This window comes from Lepisosteus oculatus, chromosome 1 (assembly GCF_040954835.1).
Source record: "Lepisosteus oculatus isolate fLepOcu1 chromosome 1, fLepOcu1.hap2, whole genome shotgun sequence".
Lineage (NCBI taxonomy): Eukaryota > Metazoa > Chordata > Actinopteri > Semionotiformes > Lepisosteidae > Lepisosteus > Lepisosteus oculatus.
In genome coordinates, this window is record NC_090696.1 from 68,384,387 (window position 1) to 68,402,821 (window position 18,435).

General features: G+C 44.2%; 2 protein-coding genes across 2 annotated transcripts; one reads left to right on the forward strand and one right to left on the reverse strand.

The window, feature by feature from the left end:
- The first annotated feature begins 769 nt into the window (after positions 1-769).
- rpl9 (ribosomal protein L9) lies at positions 770-6,035 on the forward strand. Its single transcript, XM_006629925.2, has 7 exons — positions 770-876; positions 1,303-1,418; positions 2,856-2,951; positions 3,379-3,511; positions 4,018-4,098; positions 5,094-5,209; positions 5,882-6,035. Exons 1-6 carry the CDS (start codon positions 786-788, stop codon positions 5,198-5,200), a joined length of 624 nt encoding a protein of 207 aa, XP_006629988.2. The 5' UTR covers positions 770-785; the 3' UTR covers positions 5,201-5,209; positions 5,882-6,035.
- A 1,006-nt stretch (positions 6,036-7,041) lies between these two features.
- On the reverse strand, positions 7,042-16,076 carry klb (klotho beta). The gene is made up of 5 exons (XM_006630047.3): positions 15,140-16,076; positions 13,078-13,591; positions 12,484-12,752; positions 9,316-10,465; positions 7,042-8,203 (listed from the first exon to the last, which is right to left on the reverse strand). Exons 1-5 carry the CDS (start codon positions 15,866-15,868, stop codon positions 7,779-7,781), a joined length of 3,087 nt encoding a protein of 1,028 aa, XP_006630110.2. The 5' UTR covers positions 15,869-16,076; the 3' UTR covers positions 7,042-7,778.
- Positions 16,077-18,435: the final 2,359 nt, after the last annotated feature.

Genomic DNA, 18,435 nt, shown 5'->3' on the forward strand with positions numbered 1-18,435 from the left:
GCTTGGACAGAGGGGAGCACACTCGCCCTACTGTTGCTTAAAATGACATTCTAACTGAAGAAACGTGTTCTTGTTTTATTGGACGCGTATGAAGTGGGTTTTTTTTTAAAGCGGATACATCGCAATTATTTTGTTTGCGTTATTGTGAGAGTGAGGATTGTCCAGGCCAGGTCCTGGGCTGTAACTCCAGTGGGTCTGTTTTCTGAAGGCACCTGTTCAGCTGTTGCACCTCTGAGCTGTGTTCCCCTCAGCTTGTTGAGAAAACCCCTTTCTGTACTGTACTGTACCCTTGCAAAGAGCTTTAAAGATGCTGATGGAAATTGTATCCGGAAACGCTCCCATCCAAAATGTCAGTTCTGGAGTCGACTGCTCCAGAAAGGAAACCCATAATGATGTTGAGCTAAAACTCGGGTCTTGACACAGAACCAATATGAATGTCTAACCTACCCTTGTGACTTTGTTTTTCCAAAGGAATTTGGTTAGAAATCTAAAATCCGGTTCTAGAGAGTAGCTGGTTTGTAGTAGTAGCAGCTTAGTGTTTTAGTTTCCAGGTGGACTAAAATCCGGGTGAAAGCATCTTGTAGCTCTGTGGGTTGTGGAGCCTTGTTGTAAAAGTTTTGAAGTTCAGCCACAGAGTGACCTTTAAGTGGCGAATAACAAACAGGACTACGACACCTCCTGCACTGTGGCTCTTGAGCTGGGGTGTGTGTGTGTTTCTGCACAGTGTACAGGCTAGGAGTTTTATTCCTTGAGGAGCGGAAGGCGCTACAGTAGTTTTGCAGTTCATGCAGACGTGTAGTGAAATGTTCATGTTGTCGTTTCCTCTCAGAATGAAGACCATCCTCAGCAACCAGACCGTCGACATTCCCGACAACGGTAAGCAGTGGTAAACCTTTGTCTATGATGGAAAAGAGACGAACTGCAGAGGCTCCAGAGAGTACAGCCTTCGTATGTGAAGTATGGTGCAGGCAATGTCATGGTTGACCTCCTGTGAAACTGGCTCGCTTGTATTTATTAGTTGTTTAACTCGTGATGGCAGTGGCAGAGTGAATTCTGAAGTTTTCTGAAGTCTCCTTTTCCGAAGAGGAAAAAAGGTGGACCATCTTAGACTGATCAGATCAAATCAATCTCCATTCTGGAATCCAGATGAGCATGCTGATGGGGGGGAGTAAATTAGTGATCATGCCAGTAAAGGCAAGATCTCAATTTGGCTTGGCAGAGCACCTCAAATGATTACTCGAAGGGTGTTTGGTGTGCCCAGTGAGCCACAGACTAACCCGGCCTCTCCGGTTGTGTCCGCAGTCGACGTGACGTTGAAGGGAAGGACCGTGATCGTGAAGGGACCCCGCGGGACTCTGCGGCGGGAGTTCAACCACATCAACCTGGAGCTGAGCCTGCTGGGCAAGAAGCACAAGAAGGTGAGGGGCTGGGCTGGGGGAGCGTGCTGGTACCTTGTTAACCCCTAGGATGTCTTCCAGCTGTTTTGAAATCAAGGCAGTGAACGTCTTCGGGATAAACTGCAGAACAAGATGCCGAGGACACAAGTGAAAACTAGCATAGAAGTGCATTCACAACTGAGAATGGGAGCCATTTACGCAAAGAGTTGTGGGAGTGTGGAACATGTTAACCAGCTATGTTTAAGATGATACCCAGGCTTTTGTCAAATAACAGCTGGATGAAATCCATGGATCAATGACCTACTGTGTAACGGACTGCATGGGCCAAATGGCTTCCCCTTGATTATGAACTGTTCTTGTTTCCTGAAAAATCTCATGGGATCTTTTTCAGCCACTTGGCTGGGTGACTTGTTCCAGGCACTCACCACCTTGTTGAGTTAAAGGGATGTTCTGGAGAGCTGGTGTGTCAGCAGACTTTTTATGTCTTCTTAAACTCGTGGCTGAAGAGCTAGGAGAAATTAAACAGTTCTATTATTGGTTGAAAGGGCCAAACGTGATGCATCAAGGGCTGTGTTAGAATGAGAACTTGCAAAGACACCAGATCTTCAGTTCCACGATTGACCATCACTTCTTTTACGGACTTAATAAGGGAGCACCTGCAAGAGATGCAGGAAAATAATGTGCTCTCCAGCGCTTGCATGAGTATTTCTTTAGTATTGTATTCTAATGGCACGCTGTGTTTGACTGCTTCTGCCTACATTTATTGCGCTAAGCAACATGTAACACACAAGTGCCTTTTAAAATTGCTGTGTGTTGGGAAGCATAAAGTACAACAAAGTTTTTTGTTTGGATTGTTAATCATTTACTTAAGTCGCTAATCTGTTCGGCTGTAAATGTACTAAGCTATTTATCTCTTCAAGGCTGTAGTACTTCTCAGTAGACTTTCAGGTATTAAGCAGAGTTTCAGAGTGATGGTTGCAGGGGTCTGCAAGATTTTATTAATGCGCTTAACCTTGAACAGTTTTAGTTTTCTGGGGGTTGTTCATTTGAAGTTACCCCTGATTTGTCTTGTGGTGTGCTTTTGTTGATACTAACAAAGTGGAATGGTTGGTGGTTAAGGAACAAATCTAGTTGTTTTAAATCTCTGAAAGAATTGAATGTATTGAAGTCCATTGATGTGTTCAACAAACAGTTAAATTTAACAAATGACATCTGGGTTCTAGTACATGTCTCATAATTGTCAGATTTGGACTGAAACCACAGTGCACTTAACAGTCATGTGACTGTTTAACATTTTAATTAATCTGTTAGTGTTGAACAAGTGTGATAGGATAAGGCTCTGTCCAATATTGTGTGATTTTGGTATTCTGTTTAATGTCAGGGAGGCACCTGATATTTCACACTATAGGTTGACTTACCGTGGACTTGCAACTAAATTACTGCTCCTCTCTTCTCCAGCTTCGAGTCGACAAATGGTGGGGCAACAGAAAAGAGCTGGCTACAGTCCGAACCATCTGCAGCCACGTGCAGAACATGATCAAGGGCGTGACGCTGGTGAGTTTTTGCTGACCCTTCCTGTAGCACAGTGAGGAGAATTAGATCAGCTGACAGTGGTGGATTGGGGGAAATGTATTCGAGTTGTTTGTCTGACAGTCAGTCAAAAATAGGTCAGCGGTGTTCTCTTAGGAACAAGCTTTCCTGTGACCTGAAGAAATAGTTTGGAAAGTTGTGCGTCTGTAAATGCTTTCGCATGCAGTAGGACATATGAGCAGGCCACAGAGCTAGCTACTGGGTGTATCTGGCAGCACAGTTAGAGTCTGAACTCTGAATCTGGTAAGAAGACCTGTCCTTCACCAGTATACCAGCAGGTCCCTTTAACTTGAGGACTCATCTGTCCCAGCCAACAACAACACCCCACACACTGGGTGCGCTAAGCTAAATGTTGATAAGATGGAGGCTGAGCGTCTTGTTCCTTGCGCAGGGTTTCCGGTACAAGATGAGGTCTGTGTACGCTCACTTCCCCATCAACGTGGTGATGCAGGAGAGTGGAAGCCTGGTGGAGATCAGAAACTTCCTGGGCGAGAAGTACATCCGCAGAGTGCGCATGAGGCAAGGTGTGTGCTTTGTATTGAGCTGTGGGATTTTTTTTTTAATTTCATAAAGAATTGCCCTATAGTATTTGATTTTGGAAAGGATAGCTGGACTAGTGAATGACCCTTTTGATATTTGAGGTGTATCTGTAATTTATTGTGAAGTGGAGTTTAACTTAGAGCAAGTGAATCCTACTGTCTGCATGCAGCTCTTGAGTGTAAAGAACTGCATCTGGATCTTCCTGATTATCAGCTACTTAAATATAGCTGCTACTTTGTTGTTTCTAAAGAAGTTCTTAACCGTAGAAATTTCTTCTTAAAATCCTTGGAAGAAATAGATCTAAGTGCATGTCAATTCACATTGATGTTTTGTGGAAACTTGCTGTGAGGTTTGTCTTTTCCCTGTGGTACAATTTTTCGGAGTACACTGCCCTATAGTTTTGATGTATCCTTGTCAATTTAAAATGAGCTGCTGCTGCCTCTGAGGAGGCATACAGGTGACCTGTCCTGAACTCTTTCCTGTTGCTCAGGTGTGTCATGCACAGTCTCCCAGGCACAGAAAGACGAGCTGGTCCTGGAGGGAAATGACATCGAGCTCGTGTCCAACTCAGGTCAGTGCGCTGTCTGGGGGTCTCTGGTCATTTGTGGTTTTAGACTTGATCATTTTGTTTGACTCTTTTGCAGCCCTGCAACAGCTCAGTGCCAAAGTGTTTGTGTTTGCAGTGACAGTGGAGGATTTGTTGGATGAATTAACAATAGTGTTGGCTGAAGGTTCCCATTTCCAAGTGCAGCAATAAGTGTGATCTGCTGTCTTCATGAGTGGATTGTATTTTGGTGTTACTAACCTTTTTTAAGCATACTCCTCTTGCTGTAATCCTGGATATTACCGTGTGGAGTATGGCTTTGGATAGAACCAGACGAGTGTTAAACCAATGCTGGGCTTAGTTTTGGTGAAAAACCCTCGGACAGCATGCTCCTCCAGGGTATTCTGCCATATCTGTGGAAGGGAAATTCCAGGCTCCTCCTTGGATCAACTGGACTTAAATTGCGAACATTCATGTGCATACTAAGTATAATTGGTTATTTACTATTTAGTATCTTCCTTATAAATGGCAGAACATCAATGTGCAGAGTGCAAATCAGATATTTGTACTGTACATCCATCATTATTCTTACACTTTCATGTTTCAGAATTTGAACCTGTTATGGTGTTTTAGGCAGGTTTCTGAAAGTTTTTACTTTAAGCCATGATCTTCAGGTAAAAAAAAAAAGAATTTTGTCACAGAAAAAACACAGTACACAAAATAAATGGCCACTAGGAGCAGCAATTGCTGGCCAGATGCTGCAGTGCAAAACATGCCTGGCTCTTAAAAACCAGGTACCTTCTGGGTAGATCTGAGGAGAGCAGGTTGCTTCTCAAACTCTTAAGTCAGTTTTCCTGTGAATGCACCATGGAACATAAGTTGCCTTTCTTTGCTATTTCTTTGCTGGTTTGGGATGAAACAGGAATTTATTGTACTGTATTTCAGAATCCTCGGTCTTGTGTTTTTCTATGATGCCATGGCTGCATGTTCTGTTTGACTGACCTGAATATTGTATTTTCCAGCGGCTTTGATCCAGCAGGCAACCACAGTCAAAAACAAGGATATCAGGAAATTCCTGGATGGCATTTATGTCTCGGAGAAGGGAACAGTTGTGGAACCAGAGCAATAAACCTCTAAGGTTAGAATGTGCTTTATTACCAAAGCTTTTTTTTTTTCCTTGCCCTTTTGAGCAATTAAGTGCCAAGTGTGTCCTTGGTAATTTGTGCCACATTATGTGATGTGCAACACTCCAGGTGTATATTCAAAATATTATCTGGGAAAACAGGTCCAGTGCGTGCAAAAAACTAGAATATATGCAAGATTTCAAAGAAAAGTCAGGAGAAATATAAGCACCAGAGTATTTGTTAGTTGTTCTTGGATAACTGTTGAGTGTAAAATGTTTGGAATTGGAAAGCTTGAATTTTTTTCCTGGCTTCAAGATGAATTTTTGATTGGTACCTCAGAATTTAAATGCTTTTTGCCAGCTCTAGTCCCGGAGAGCCGAAGCTGAGCTTAATTAACTGAGGTTGACACCTTGCTCACTGTTCTTTTTAGGCTCCTTGTAAAACCTGAAGAAGATTCCATGGGCAAAACGTCTGCTTTTTATTTTTCAGTGTGGTATTAACATTTATATTTCTAAAACCCACAGGAAGATATTTCTCACACCTGGGTTTAACACTTCTTAGTTTAGACAGTATAAACATTAGGGTTAAAAGGTAATAAATTGTCAGACTTTCAGAATTGTGGTGTAAAACTGAGATAGATTGCTGCTGGGTTTTCTGTGTTGGTAATCTGTGCTTCTCCTGTACAGCTGCCCTGATCCAACAAGCTACAACAGTGAAGAAGAAGGATATCCGAAAATTCCTGGATGGCATTTATGTGAACAAGAAGACAACTGTTATTGATTTGCACAGCGAGTAAAATCTGTCCTCTTTGAGACAATAAAACCATCTTTTTTGCCACCAGATGATGCAGAGAGTTTGTTTTCTAAGGAATACACTTTCTTGTGTAGTGAAATGTGGGAGTGTTCAGGCAGACCTTTCTGAACTGTTTATCGAGGATGCTCATATAAGAGCTTACGGATTACATTTTGGCCCATCTTGTGAACATCCAGTGTTGGGTAGCTCAATATTCAAGTGGTATGAAGAACAAACAACATTGACAAAGTCAACGCAGTGGATGTCATCTGAACCAGAACCAGATTAGACAAGTGAAAATGTAGGCGCATTTAAATGAAAACTGATACCGTTTCCTTTATAAATGACACAAAGTATTGTAGGAACACAGACCAAATTACCCATCCAAGTTGTTGACACCAGCATGCTGTGGCTGTCCTTCTGTACTTGCCTTACTAAAAAAACCGAAGTAGATTCCAGCTTCAAATTGTTTTGAGCTCAGCTGCACAACTCCAGTCCTTGAGGGTTTTGGGGGCTGCTTTGTACCTGGGTTTTCAAATACCCAATTGATCTAATTGCTATAAATTGCCCTGTTGCAACGCCTGTTTCCCAAATACTTCAAGCACTGGAGATGGAAATCTAGCTATAAGAACTGAAACAAAACCAGAATCGTGCACATTCCATGTCTGGGTGTCCTCTGAAACAGGGGAGTAAGTAAAGGACATTCTTGAGCAATTTACTCCCAGGGGACTATTGGGACAATTCATTTTTGAACATGGAACCCAAGGGTCCCATCTCATTCATTTGGTAGGAAATTACTTTTACCTGTGTGGCTGGATATTTTGTTCAAGTGGTCTTGGGGAATGCATTTGCTGGTACAATTTATTTTGAATATTGGTTCCAAGTGTACAGTAGTCCTTAAATTCTTCCTAACATTTCATCTGGTCTGGCATGAGGATACTGATGTGAAATGAAATTTTTAAAAAATTCCTTTAACACATGGGGAACTGCACTTAATTATTACACATCTTGGGAATAATATGCGGTTTAAATAATCCAGTTCTCTGTTGTATAGTAGTGTTCGCAACATATCTTTATTAATATTTATTCTCGCAGCAGAACATTTCTGGATTTGGTCATTTCCCTGCATCTTGAGCGCCTACAATGCTGTCTGCTGAAGATATCACAGATAAAAAATGTCTCCTTTTAGTCTCTAAAATTAAATAAGTCACCATGAGAAGAAACTACACAAGTTTGTACAGAAGTGTAGTTCAGAGTTAGGACTGGAGTGGAAATACTTCAGTTTACTTGCATTCAGCTCGATACACGTTTCCTTGGGTCTGAAAAAAGTTGCTTTCAAATTTGATTAAAAAGTTTCTCTTAAGTGCTCAGATTGACCCCCTGTAATTAATTTCTAAAACCATTAGATTGAAAGCAAAAATGTAAAACTGAATTTTATTTGGTTCATAGTAATTTTATCACCTTGGGTAACGCCCCAAAGTAACTTAAAACCTTTTTAGATGTCGACAGGTTCGAAGATGTGTTTCTACAGCAGCGGAATTGATCCCCCAGAAACATTTAGAAATAATAGTTGATATCTTGGTAAAAACAATGTCTGAATAATTAGTCCAGTATTTCCACTTTAAGTACAAAGTGAAAAACATTCGGCATATTAACCAGAGCTGAATACGTTCTGAAGGTCTTTCCTTAATGCGTACAGTACCTACCGAATAAATATACACGTTAGGTATCCACCGTCTTGGATGACACGTCCCTAAAACAGGATTAAAACGCCCGTCAATTCGTCACGGATTAGTTCTTCCTGAAGCAGCTCTGCTTCACGTTGCTCCCGAGCTGGAGCAGGGTCGCTCTCTCCCACCTGGAACGCGCCCGGGATCTGCGTTTCGGCTTCCTTCTCCTCCTCCTGGCGACGGCGAGCACTGTGGTGAGCAGACTCAGAGTGACGAAGAGGCAGATCCCGAAGAAGAAGAAGGGCTTCCTCTCCAGGACGAAGGCACAGACTGAACAGCTGCGCCCTTCCTCTTCCTCACAAGACACTCCCAGCTGCCCCGAGGCGGGGAAGCCCCTGTTGGCGATCAGTTCTCTGTACGTATTGACGGAGGACCGGGCAGTTGATTGGAAGAGCTGGGAGTTGAAGAGCCCAAACTGAGGGATATGTTTGTCCTGGAGCTTCCACACGTAGTACCCTTTCACATTCACGTGATCAAGCTGATGGGCTGAAAGGCACAAGAGGAACGAGTTTCATTTAGTTCACTGAATGAGCTGAACATGTAGAGACTAGAGACGTGTAGATTACAGTATGGATTTGGCACTTCTACACCTTTTTAAATACAGGGGCCTTTATACGATGTCCCAGCGATGAAAAACGTAACGTGTCGGTAATGATCGTTTTAGGTTTCCAAAAAAAAAGCACCTGTAAAAACCTTTTAACATCGGGGTTGAGCTTCTGGCTGCTCCAATGTACAGTGTTCCAGGTCAGATGATTCTCGTTGCCCCAAGTGAAACTTGCAGGCTGATTCATTCTGAACATGAGGCTGACACTGACCTTCCAGATGATCACACCCAGTCACTAGCTGGACACATTTTACTGGGGGTTCACTGTTCTGCATGATTTTGAGATCAAAGGTATAGGTACACAATAAAACCCACTAGTAATTCATTAAACTAGATTAAACCCGTATAAATGGCTGACCCTGCGCTTTGACCCCAAGCTTCTCCCTGTCTGTGTGTCTCATGGAGAGCATGTTGGGGTATGCAAATATTGAGATTAGAGGAGATAATTATTGTGTTTAACTGCAATATGTTTTTCTCCGTGGCACTATTAGGCTACCAATAAGAGATTTCAGTACCCAAAATCAATTAAATGCAAGTTAAATGTTAAGAAGAACTAAAAAAAGTGTATGTGGGACTATGTACACATCCCTGCATGAGAATGCTCCTTATAGACCCGGCAAAGCTAGCTAAAATGTTAATGGATAGGTTGTATAAGATTCCAACTTGAGGCTTCAAGATTATCTTTCTACAGTGATAAACTGTGAGTGGTAAAATACCTGTTTGGAGCGCACATTCACAGAAGTCTTGTGACTGACAGAAAATTAAGACTGACTAGCAGAGAAATACTGTTGTTTCAGTAATGATGCTCTCACTCTGTGAAATGGTATCTCATTGGTATCTGCTTCGGGTTCTAACTATGAATAGTACAGTCGGCTGCAACAGTAGAGTGTTTGTCCAGACAGCAATCTTCCCTCTGCAAGAAACTGATTGACAAGGCTCTGCACGCTGTCGGTTGCTGCCAACTATAGCCACAGGGCTACACCCAGGGTCTCACCTTTCAGCACTTCCTGCAGGTAGCTCCTCATGTAGTACTGTCTCACCACGTCGTTGTCCCGGGACCGCTCGTCCACGCCGTTGGCCGTGATGTAAATCTCCACCTCCTCCCCGTACCGTTCCCTGACCCAGGCCAGAACTCTGCGGACCCCCCAGGGCACCACAGAGAGGCCCAGCTGGGAGGCAGGAAAGGTGATGTCGGACATCAGCTCGCAGTCCCGGTCATCCAAGTTCCGGCTGCCGTTGGCGCGCCGGTGGGTCACCAGGCGCGTGGTGAAGTGGTTGAGGGCCACAAAGTCCAGGGCGCCCCGGAAGGCCTCCCTCTCCTCCGGGGTGACATCCGGGAGGGCAGAACGGGAGAGGCCGGCCCCGGTCTTCTCCCGCAGGTAGCGGCGCAGGGGTGCCGGGTAGTCGCCGGGGCCGAGGAGCGGATCGAGGAAGTAGGCCAGCTCGAAGAGCAGGAAGCGGCGGGCGGCGGACGCGTGGGAGTCCAGGTAGGGGTTGGCGGGCTCCGCCCAGTCAGCGTGCAGAGAGAGGGACACCCGGCCCCCCTGCCGGGCCCGGTACTCCCGGTCGTAGAGGCGCCAGGCCGCCGCATGCGCCAGGAGCAGGTGGTGCGCGGCGGTGTAGGCGTCGCTGCCGCTGGCGTTGTAGGCGTGGCTCAGGCGGTTGGGCTCGTTGAGGGTGATCCAGTGCTTCACCCACGGGCCCAGTTCTCGGAAGCAGAGGGCGGCGTAGTCCCGGAACGCCTCAATGGTGGTCCGGTTCAGCCAGCCTCCAGCCTTGTGTAGGGGGGCGGGGAGGCCAAGCTGGTGATGGAACGTAGGGTAGTACAAGGTCAACATCGTCCGGACCCCGCGTTTCCGCAGCTCGGTCACCACGCACCTGTAGTACCGCACAGCCTCTCGGTTGACGGCGGACAGGTCGCCGCTGGGCAGAAGAAGGGACCAGTTCAGCGCGAACCTGTAGTGGTCGGCCCCAGACATCTGGACCAGCTGGAGATGCTTCGGGATGGCCAGGAAGTCTGTGCACTGGGGGCCGCGAGTTTCCATCCGGATCCCGGAGATCGGACGCAGGGCTCCATCTCCCGTGACATTCCACAGGTACAGGTTCGGATCCAGGAACTGTGGGGACGAGGGGCTGAACCGCACCTGCAGAGAAATGGGACCCAGGGACTCCAATGAGTAAGTGATGTTCCTGTATTCATTTTTTTGATTTAGAAGTCTGCACTTTTCATTGTAAGAAGGATTTTTTCTGTCTTTAGTGCAGCGGTATACATGGATAACTGCAATTTATGGAATTCTAAACAGCCATTAGACTGCCTTTTCTGATTACTGAGTCTTTTGCTGATCTCTGCCTTGTTGTTCATTGTACTATGGGTCAGCTAAGCTATAATCAGCATGGCAGAGAAGATCAAACAATCAAAAACGAAGGAAAAGGTCAGAACGTAATATTGTGATATTGACAGAATATAAGAACACCCTTAAATTTCCTCTTGAGCACAACTGTTTGAATTGTTTCTCATGTCTACTTTAATTCAGAAGAAATTGTGAGAAATGTCTCAGTCTGTAAGATCACAAAAAAGGCTACAAATGAAGAGGAGGTAAAAAACAACAACATTTAGCTCATTTGATTGCTAACAGTTTGATCTCAGGATCTCCTCTGTCTGTTTCCAGACTCAAACAGCCTTTTGTCTGCAAATGTCACCTATTCTCTTAAGTGTTAAATCCACTTCCCCCTAGTTTTCACTATTATCATTAGGTTCATGTTTCTCTGTTGTAGTTAGTGAGAAATAAAAGAAACGTATTTTTAATGGTGAATAACCTGCTCTTCATCACAAGGGTTCACTGGAATCTTTTTTTACATCAATACATAAGTAATTCTCTCAATTACTTATTTTTATTTCCATGTGCGTGAGATCAGTATCTCCTGGCAGGACATCTTTTTTTGCATGAAACCGTGTCATCAGCAGGTCATCTGTTGATTGAGAATGAAGTGGCAGGAGCTCTTTGTCAAGAATAATCACACTGGTTTTGATCTTTGCTGTTACAGCTGCTGCTGAAAGTTGGCTTCCTGTATCTGACGTGAATCCACTGCATTATGAAATTAACAGAGCACTGATTTCATCCAAGTATGAAATTTAGGGGCTCTGGTATAAACACTAAAGACCTGTATGAGGGCTTATTTATGTTGTTTTTGTGAAAGTTGAACTGTCTTGAGAAAAACCTGAAGCTGAAGACATGCTAGCTTAGAATTCAAGTAAAACGACTTCACCCATGCCCTGAAGATTTTAGTTTCTATCGTACGTAACAAGGCTCAGTGCACTGAAAGAGTCCCATGAAATCTAGACAGTGTAGAGTTCTCCAGCTGTAGGTGAGATGCTGGTCTAGCATAGAGGAGTTATCTGCTGATAACTGATTGTCCATTGTATGTGACTCAAGCAGGCGAAAGCGAACGGAGATCCGGTCATCACTCTTACACCACAGAAAAGCCTAACTGTCAACATTTTAAAAATTGGGTTTAAACTTTCACGGTTAACCCTGAACCTAAATATCAGTGTCCCCACCTTTTCAATATTTACAGACGCAGGGCAATACAGCACAATATTTGGTAAATGCGATAAAAAAATGACACACACACACATGTACATTGCTGCAAATTGTTAATATAACTGTTTCCAGACAGTCTTACACTGTCCAAGTACAAGTTCCTAAGACAAGTACTTGTTTTATGTGGGTGCTTGGCCTAATCCAGTAGCAGTTCATCATTTTGGGGAGAACACTATACAGCACACAGAAATGCAAATATCCAAAACACTTGATTTGCAGGCGCTGTTACTTGGCGATGTGAAGATCATACATCAGAATTTGCTCTCCATGACACACTTATGGAAGTATCTGGTAGCATCGACGTCATGGTTTTCTTTTTGGTGAAGCGTGCTGCACTGTATCATGAGATCTACTGTATCTTGCATCGCCGCACAAGTGCATGAAGACGGCAATGATGCTGTGTCAGACCCAGTGCGTACTCGGTGCAAAGTGGGTTGCTGGCATATCTTGCAATGCTTGAGCCGTAAGGCGGGAGCACTAGGACCTTTGCTTTATTACAAGTTACCCCCTGATTATTCCCAGAGAAGTGCACATTGTCTCCTCCTGCCCTTTTCACTTGCCTGCAGTACGGAGTCGGAGACGCCCCAGTGAAAGTCGCAGGGGAACTGGCCCTGGACAGCCTCGTCCCCCTCCCTTCCAGGGAAGCCCCCGTCTTTGATGACCTGTTTGTAGAAAGCAGCTGATGTCTTGGGGATTCTTGCTTTGTCTTTGCTGTTGGGGTCCACGTAGAACAGCCCTCTCCTGACTGAATAGCCGTAATTCCACTCAAAACCATCCACCAGAGACCACAAGGTATAACCCAGGACTTGCACACCATCGTGTAGCATTGCTGAAAGATAAAGACAAAGCCGAAACATGAAGCTTGGCGTTCTTCTCTGTAAGGTTGTTAAAGGCTCACCTCTCCCTGATAAAGTGAAGTGCACATCAAGTACCTGTACATCTGACAATAATGCAGTTATAATAAGTCTAACTTTTATTAAATACCTGTGCTTTCCTAAAATACTCTATCAGTTTCTGGAAGAGTTGAAACAGCAACACAATCCTTCACACAGATTATGGTTCTGAAACTTACACAAAAAATGAATTGTGGAAACGATATTACCGACCAAGTCATGAACAGCAGCACCCAGCAGGACCCTACACCTAATACTCACCCTGCAGAACTTGGTTTATGAACTTTTTCATCACGTAGATGGCCACAGTGTCTTCCGTAGTCACGCTGGTGTCTGAGAACCACCCATTCTCCAGAATGAGAATTCTGGGATTGTTGTATTGAAGTTTAATCCAGTTCAGCACCTGTCTCAGGCTCAGTGACACGTGTTGGCCAAACCTCACTGAACTGTGTACTAGCCTTAGGCTGTTGGGCCCAAACGAAAAAGCGAAGAAGTCTGCAGTCCCCTTAATGTTGTCCTTCTCTTCTGCAGTGAAGGCAGGGAGGAGGCCATGTGTGCTGTTTTTCAGGAGGGTCGGGTAGTCCCCTTGTCCGTATATGGGCTCTGCAAACCAGCCCAGAACAGCCTCCATAGACTCCTGGCATTTTTCCACGTTGAATGGGCTGGCTTTCCCTCCCTCCGGCTCTATCCAGTGAGATCCCAGAGCTATGGACACCTGTCCGTGCTGGAGTTTTCGAAATCTCCTGTCGTACGTGTGCCACGCTTTTGCATGGGCCTAAGACGAAACAGGCAATCAAAAGAGCAAGAAGAAGCATCAGTGTTTCAATCGTCAAGGATTGAGTTTTTTTTTAAATAGCCTTTTAAGGAAAAAGAACACATTTTTGTTCAATTTGAGGGTCATCACAAATAGAAATTATTTATTATTCAGAAGCATTAGCGATCCACTCAAGTGGAATTTCATTACACAACACAGGGTCACAGGTGAGATTCTTTAACAGAAAATGTTCTAATAAAAGGCTACTAGAAAAACCTTTCAAGCCCTCTGCTGTACACCTGACTTTTCCAGAAACTCGGGGCTCAGCAAGGGGTCCCCGTGCTGTCAATCATGACCTACCCTGTCATCGCAGTTTTCAAAACTAACGCTAGATGGCAGCTTTTTATTTTGCTAGAGGCTGCTTCCTGCGTAACGGAAACCTGTCAGAGCCTGGGTTTGTAATCACGAGTCAACTCTTACAGAAATATAGTATCATATCAGCGCTTTTCATTTTCCCCCCTGTGAAATCAGAATTGTCATTCATCAGTATCTTTTCATCGTGCCCAAAAATGATATATTTTTCTTACTCGAAATCTATTATATATCTCAAGTAATTTAAGACTGTCATAATTCCCGGACTTTAATTCCTGTTTTTAAATCTCATTTCTTCACTTACGTGTCATTTAAGTGGTGTGCCTTTTCTGGTGTGGGCATAGTACAACACGAGAAAGCAGTAAAAGAGTCACTGCAAAATGGCAGTTGAAAGAATTGGAAGTAATTGTTGCTGGTTATGTATTAAGTAAAGATTTTGATAGGTACTCAAACTCTAAACAGGCTGCTTTGGAAAATCTGAACAATGTTTAATATAACCATGTTTTTGAGGCACATGACAACAGCAGGTTATTCCTTGCAGGTTATATTTATATATAAAATACAGGAAATTAGTTTTTAGGATTATTCTGAGACTCCTAATTCTGTCTTTGTCAGGGTGAGAAAATGAAGCCAGCAGTGTGGGCTGATGTTGTTTCATTCAGACACGCGGCAAGTTTTAAATGAGTTTTGTTTTAGCACGAGCTTTAAAAACTACAGTGATCTGTGTTTGTCAAGCTATCACTATTATACAAGATGAAGTTGGGCTGTTGCTGCAAAATGCAGGAAACAGGGGAATTGAGGTTTAAAGAACAATTCTAAAAACAAATGGAAAAGAACTGAACTCTTCAGAATCCTCCCCTATGGATTTCATTACCTCTCGGTGTCTGAACCAAAAGACCAAAGTCCTGACTATCATGATAAATAAATCATAGGCGCTGGAGAAGTGTATGCTATGCTGTCTGTGCATTCCCTTCCCCATTCTCCACTGAGCCTTAAATAAATAATCATTATGACTGACCCGTAGAGCAGACTATGCAGTGCACATAACAAAAAGGCAACCGCAGCAGCTTCACTTGAGAAACAAAGTCAGGCTTTGTGTGAGAGCGACTGGGTCCTTGAATGAATGATGCCAGGCTGCAGATAGATCAGGCACGGAAAAAAAAAACCCATTACGTCTTATCAGCCGCGCTACCTCACCTTGATTAGATTGTGAGCCACAGCAAAGACAGCTGTGAGGTTCCCTCTCTCTCCGGGGGCATGCACGCCTGTCCCATAGCCGTGCCAGGCCACCGCGTAGGGGTTGTGCATTGTCACCCAGTACTTGACGCGATCCCCGAAGCTCTGGAAGCAGAAGGCGGCATAGCTCTCGAAGTCATCCACCAGGGCGTCGCTGTGCCACCCGCTGTGGCGCTGCTGGAGTGCCAGGGGCAGGTCCCAGTGGTAGAGGGTGACCACGGGCTCGATGCCCTCCTGCTTCAGCCGGTCAATCAGCAGATTGTAGTGCTCCACCCCCGGCAGGTTGGGGGCCCCGCCGGTCCCGTTGGGGAACAGCCGGGGCCACGAAATGGAGAAACTGTAGGTCCGCACCCCTAGGTGCTTCAGCAGCTCCACGTCCTGCTCCCACAGCCTGTAGCTGTCGCTGGAGGTGCCAGACCCCGGAGCCTGCTGGGAGCGAGTGAAGTGATCCCAAATGGAGGGGCCCTTGCCGTCCTGGTCCCAGGCTCCCTCGCTCGGAAAAGCGGCGCTCCCGGCTCCCCAGAGGAAGTCCTGGGGGAACGTGCCGTGCAGGAACAGCTGGCTGGCGTCCACGGGGGTTGAGCTGGACTGCGCTCTCCACACGGCTCGTCCATCTCCTGGCAGGCAGACCACGGCCCCCCGGCTACACAGGAGCAGCACAAACAGGCTTTTTAAAGCAAGGGGACCCATCCTGTGCTCCCCTGGGACTCAGATCCAGCCCAAACCGAGGGAGACGAGCATGACGGCTGGAGCAGAGGACAGGGAAAGCACACGAGAGCTCAGCCAAGCTGAGCTGGGGCCATCTGAAGACCTGAGCTGCTGGACTGCCTTATCGTGCCAGTGGGAAAAAAAAACACAACAATCTTCTGTTGCAAGTTGGACCTCTGTCAATGATTAGCCTGAACTGTGATCCCAAGGATGAGTTAGGAGGGAGAAGTGTGCTCCGGGAAGGCAGCTCGGCGGCTCCTAGCACGCTCTGCCCTGGGAGACTGCTCAGACACACACACACTTGCAGCACAACGGAATAAAGACACACAGGCTGAGCAGGCAGAGCACTGTATGTGCACACACGGTGCACAGAGACTGCATGCCATCTGAGAGACCCCCTTCACTGCAGGTGTTGAGCAAATATCGGCGTTCACTGGAGACTGGCAAGAAGCAGCCAGTGAAAATGACAGGATTTAAAAAAACAATTTGGAGTGGAAGAGCAGCAAGCTTGGACCACCACTGGAAGGGTCTCACCTTCTTTTCTGTGCAAATACTTCTTGCACAGAGGATGTCATCTTTTGGGTAATGTCAAATGACTGGTTTAACATAAATGTTTAAACCACGTGACAAGCCAATCATTTACCTCATCAGCTATGAACAGATATTACATTGTCCTACAAAAGCAATATTGTTTTGCTAAGACCACATTGCTTTATCCAATGTGGATGTGGATATAATACAATATATTGGTAGGTGGTAATTTTACCATATATACATAATAAGTCAATTGTAAATATTTTGCCTTCTTCTCACATTGTACCAAAACATTCAAAAACTGATTATTTGTTGTCAATTGTTTTTTTAACTCTTTACAGATTTTTCAGGGACACTGAATCAATCTCTCACTCAGATTAGAAACAGATACAATTTATTTTTCGAGTGATGAGCTACAAATACAGTATTTCTCCTGGGAATATATTTAAATGTTCTGTACTAATTTCATGGGCCATACTGTGTGAATTCAGACTTTGTCTAAGCCTAGGGGATATTTGATCATTTTTCTTTCATCGCCCTTTCAGGGCTATGTGAAAAGAATTAAAGGGATATTTGGAAAAAAATCTCGTCTGGCTCTTTCTTCTTCCAGAAGATAGATTAAATGTGACTTGCAGGAGAGGGCATCGTAAATTTCAGATGAAACAGGACTCATTTAAACTCATTGACAGTGTCCAGACCCTCCTAATTAGAGCTCACATTTGATTTCAGTGTTTTGCCATCAGTTATTTCTTTAATTGAAGTTTCATTTGCTGTTTATGCTGGCAAGAGCAGATAATGAAATATGACAATTTAAAAATTCAAATTAAAACTCTGTGTAAACAATTACAGACTACAGACAATAAAACTACTATTTTATAATACTAAAATGTGTGATGTACAGTATATATGTAAAACTATATAAAAATATTTCCACTGTGTACCATTCTGAAAGTACTATTACTGCCAATAATTATTCCTTACACTTATATGTACACTTTTCTAGAAACTCCACTCAAAGTGTATTACAGGTAATGGAGACTCCCCTCCACTACCACCAATAAGGAGCCCCAGCTGGATGATGCGACAGCAGCCACAGTGCACCAGTACGCTCCCCACACACCAGTTCTCAGTGGGGAGGAGAACAGAGCGATGAACACAGTTTATTAATGGGGATTATTAGGAGGCCATGACTGGTAAAGGCCAGGGGGAAATTTGGCCAGGACTGGGAGAATATAATTAGAGACCTAAACAGGATATGATCAAAATAGATTCTAGCGGAAAGGTACAACTTGTTAGAGTTCTTTGAACAAGCAACAACACTAATGGATATGTCAGCACACTGTTTGGTATATTTAGATTTTTGGAGGGCTTTTGATGAATTTCCTCCTGCCAGATTAATACTCAAATTGCAGGTGTCAGACATTCAATGAACTGTGTGTACCTGGATTGTGAGCTGGCTAATAGACAGAAAACTGGGTACTGATAAGGGGTGAATACTCAAATTGGTGTTATTTGTTAATTTATTAATTATTAATTATATGCCCACTGGGATTTGTATAATGATTACTGCTCCTCCAAACACCTCTAACTATTATGGAAAACTAGTCGAGTTTGCAAAATTAGAGTCTCCTACAACATGATGGTATTAAGCGTGAAATTGGATACAGCATTGGTTAATAGAAAATTGAGAGCACAGATGAGCTGTGCAGCAAAAGCTACATTTCGGGAGATATAGGTGTCTGTTCTTCCTAAATCATTTAAATGAACTAATCAAGTTTGAAAATGATACCAGATCGGCATAGTACATGGAAAGGAACTTAAAAAAATGCACCGCAGCTGGATGAACATAGGTCAAAGGGCATTCAATACTGGCACGCCAAAAATGTTGCAGTATATTGACAGCTATATACTAATATCAGGAGAACTGAAAAGACCATTGGCCATGTCTAAAACTACAATAACACAAACGCTGTTGTGCACATGGCAATAGGGTGCATGTCCAGCACGCGCGCTGC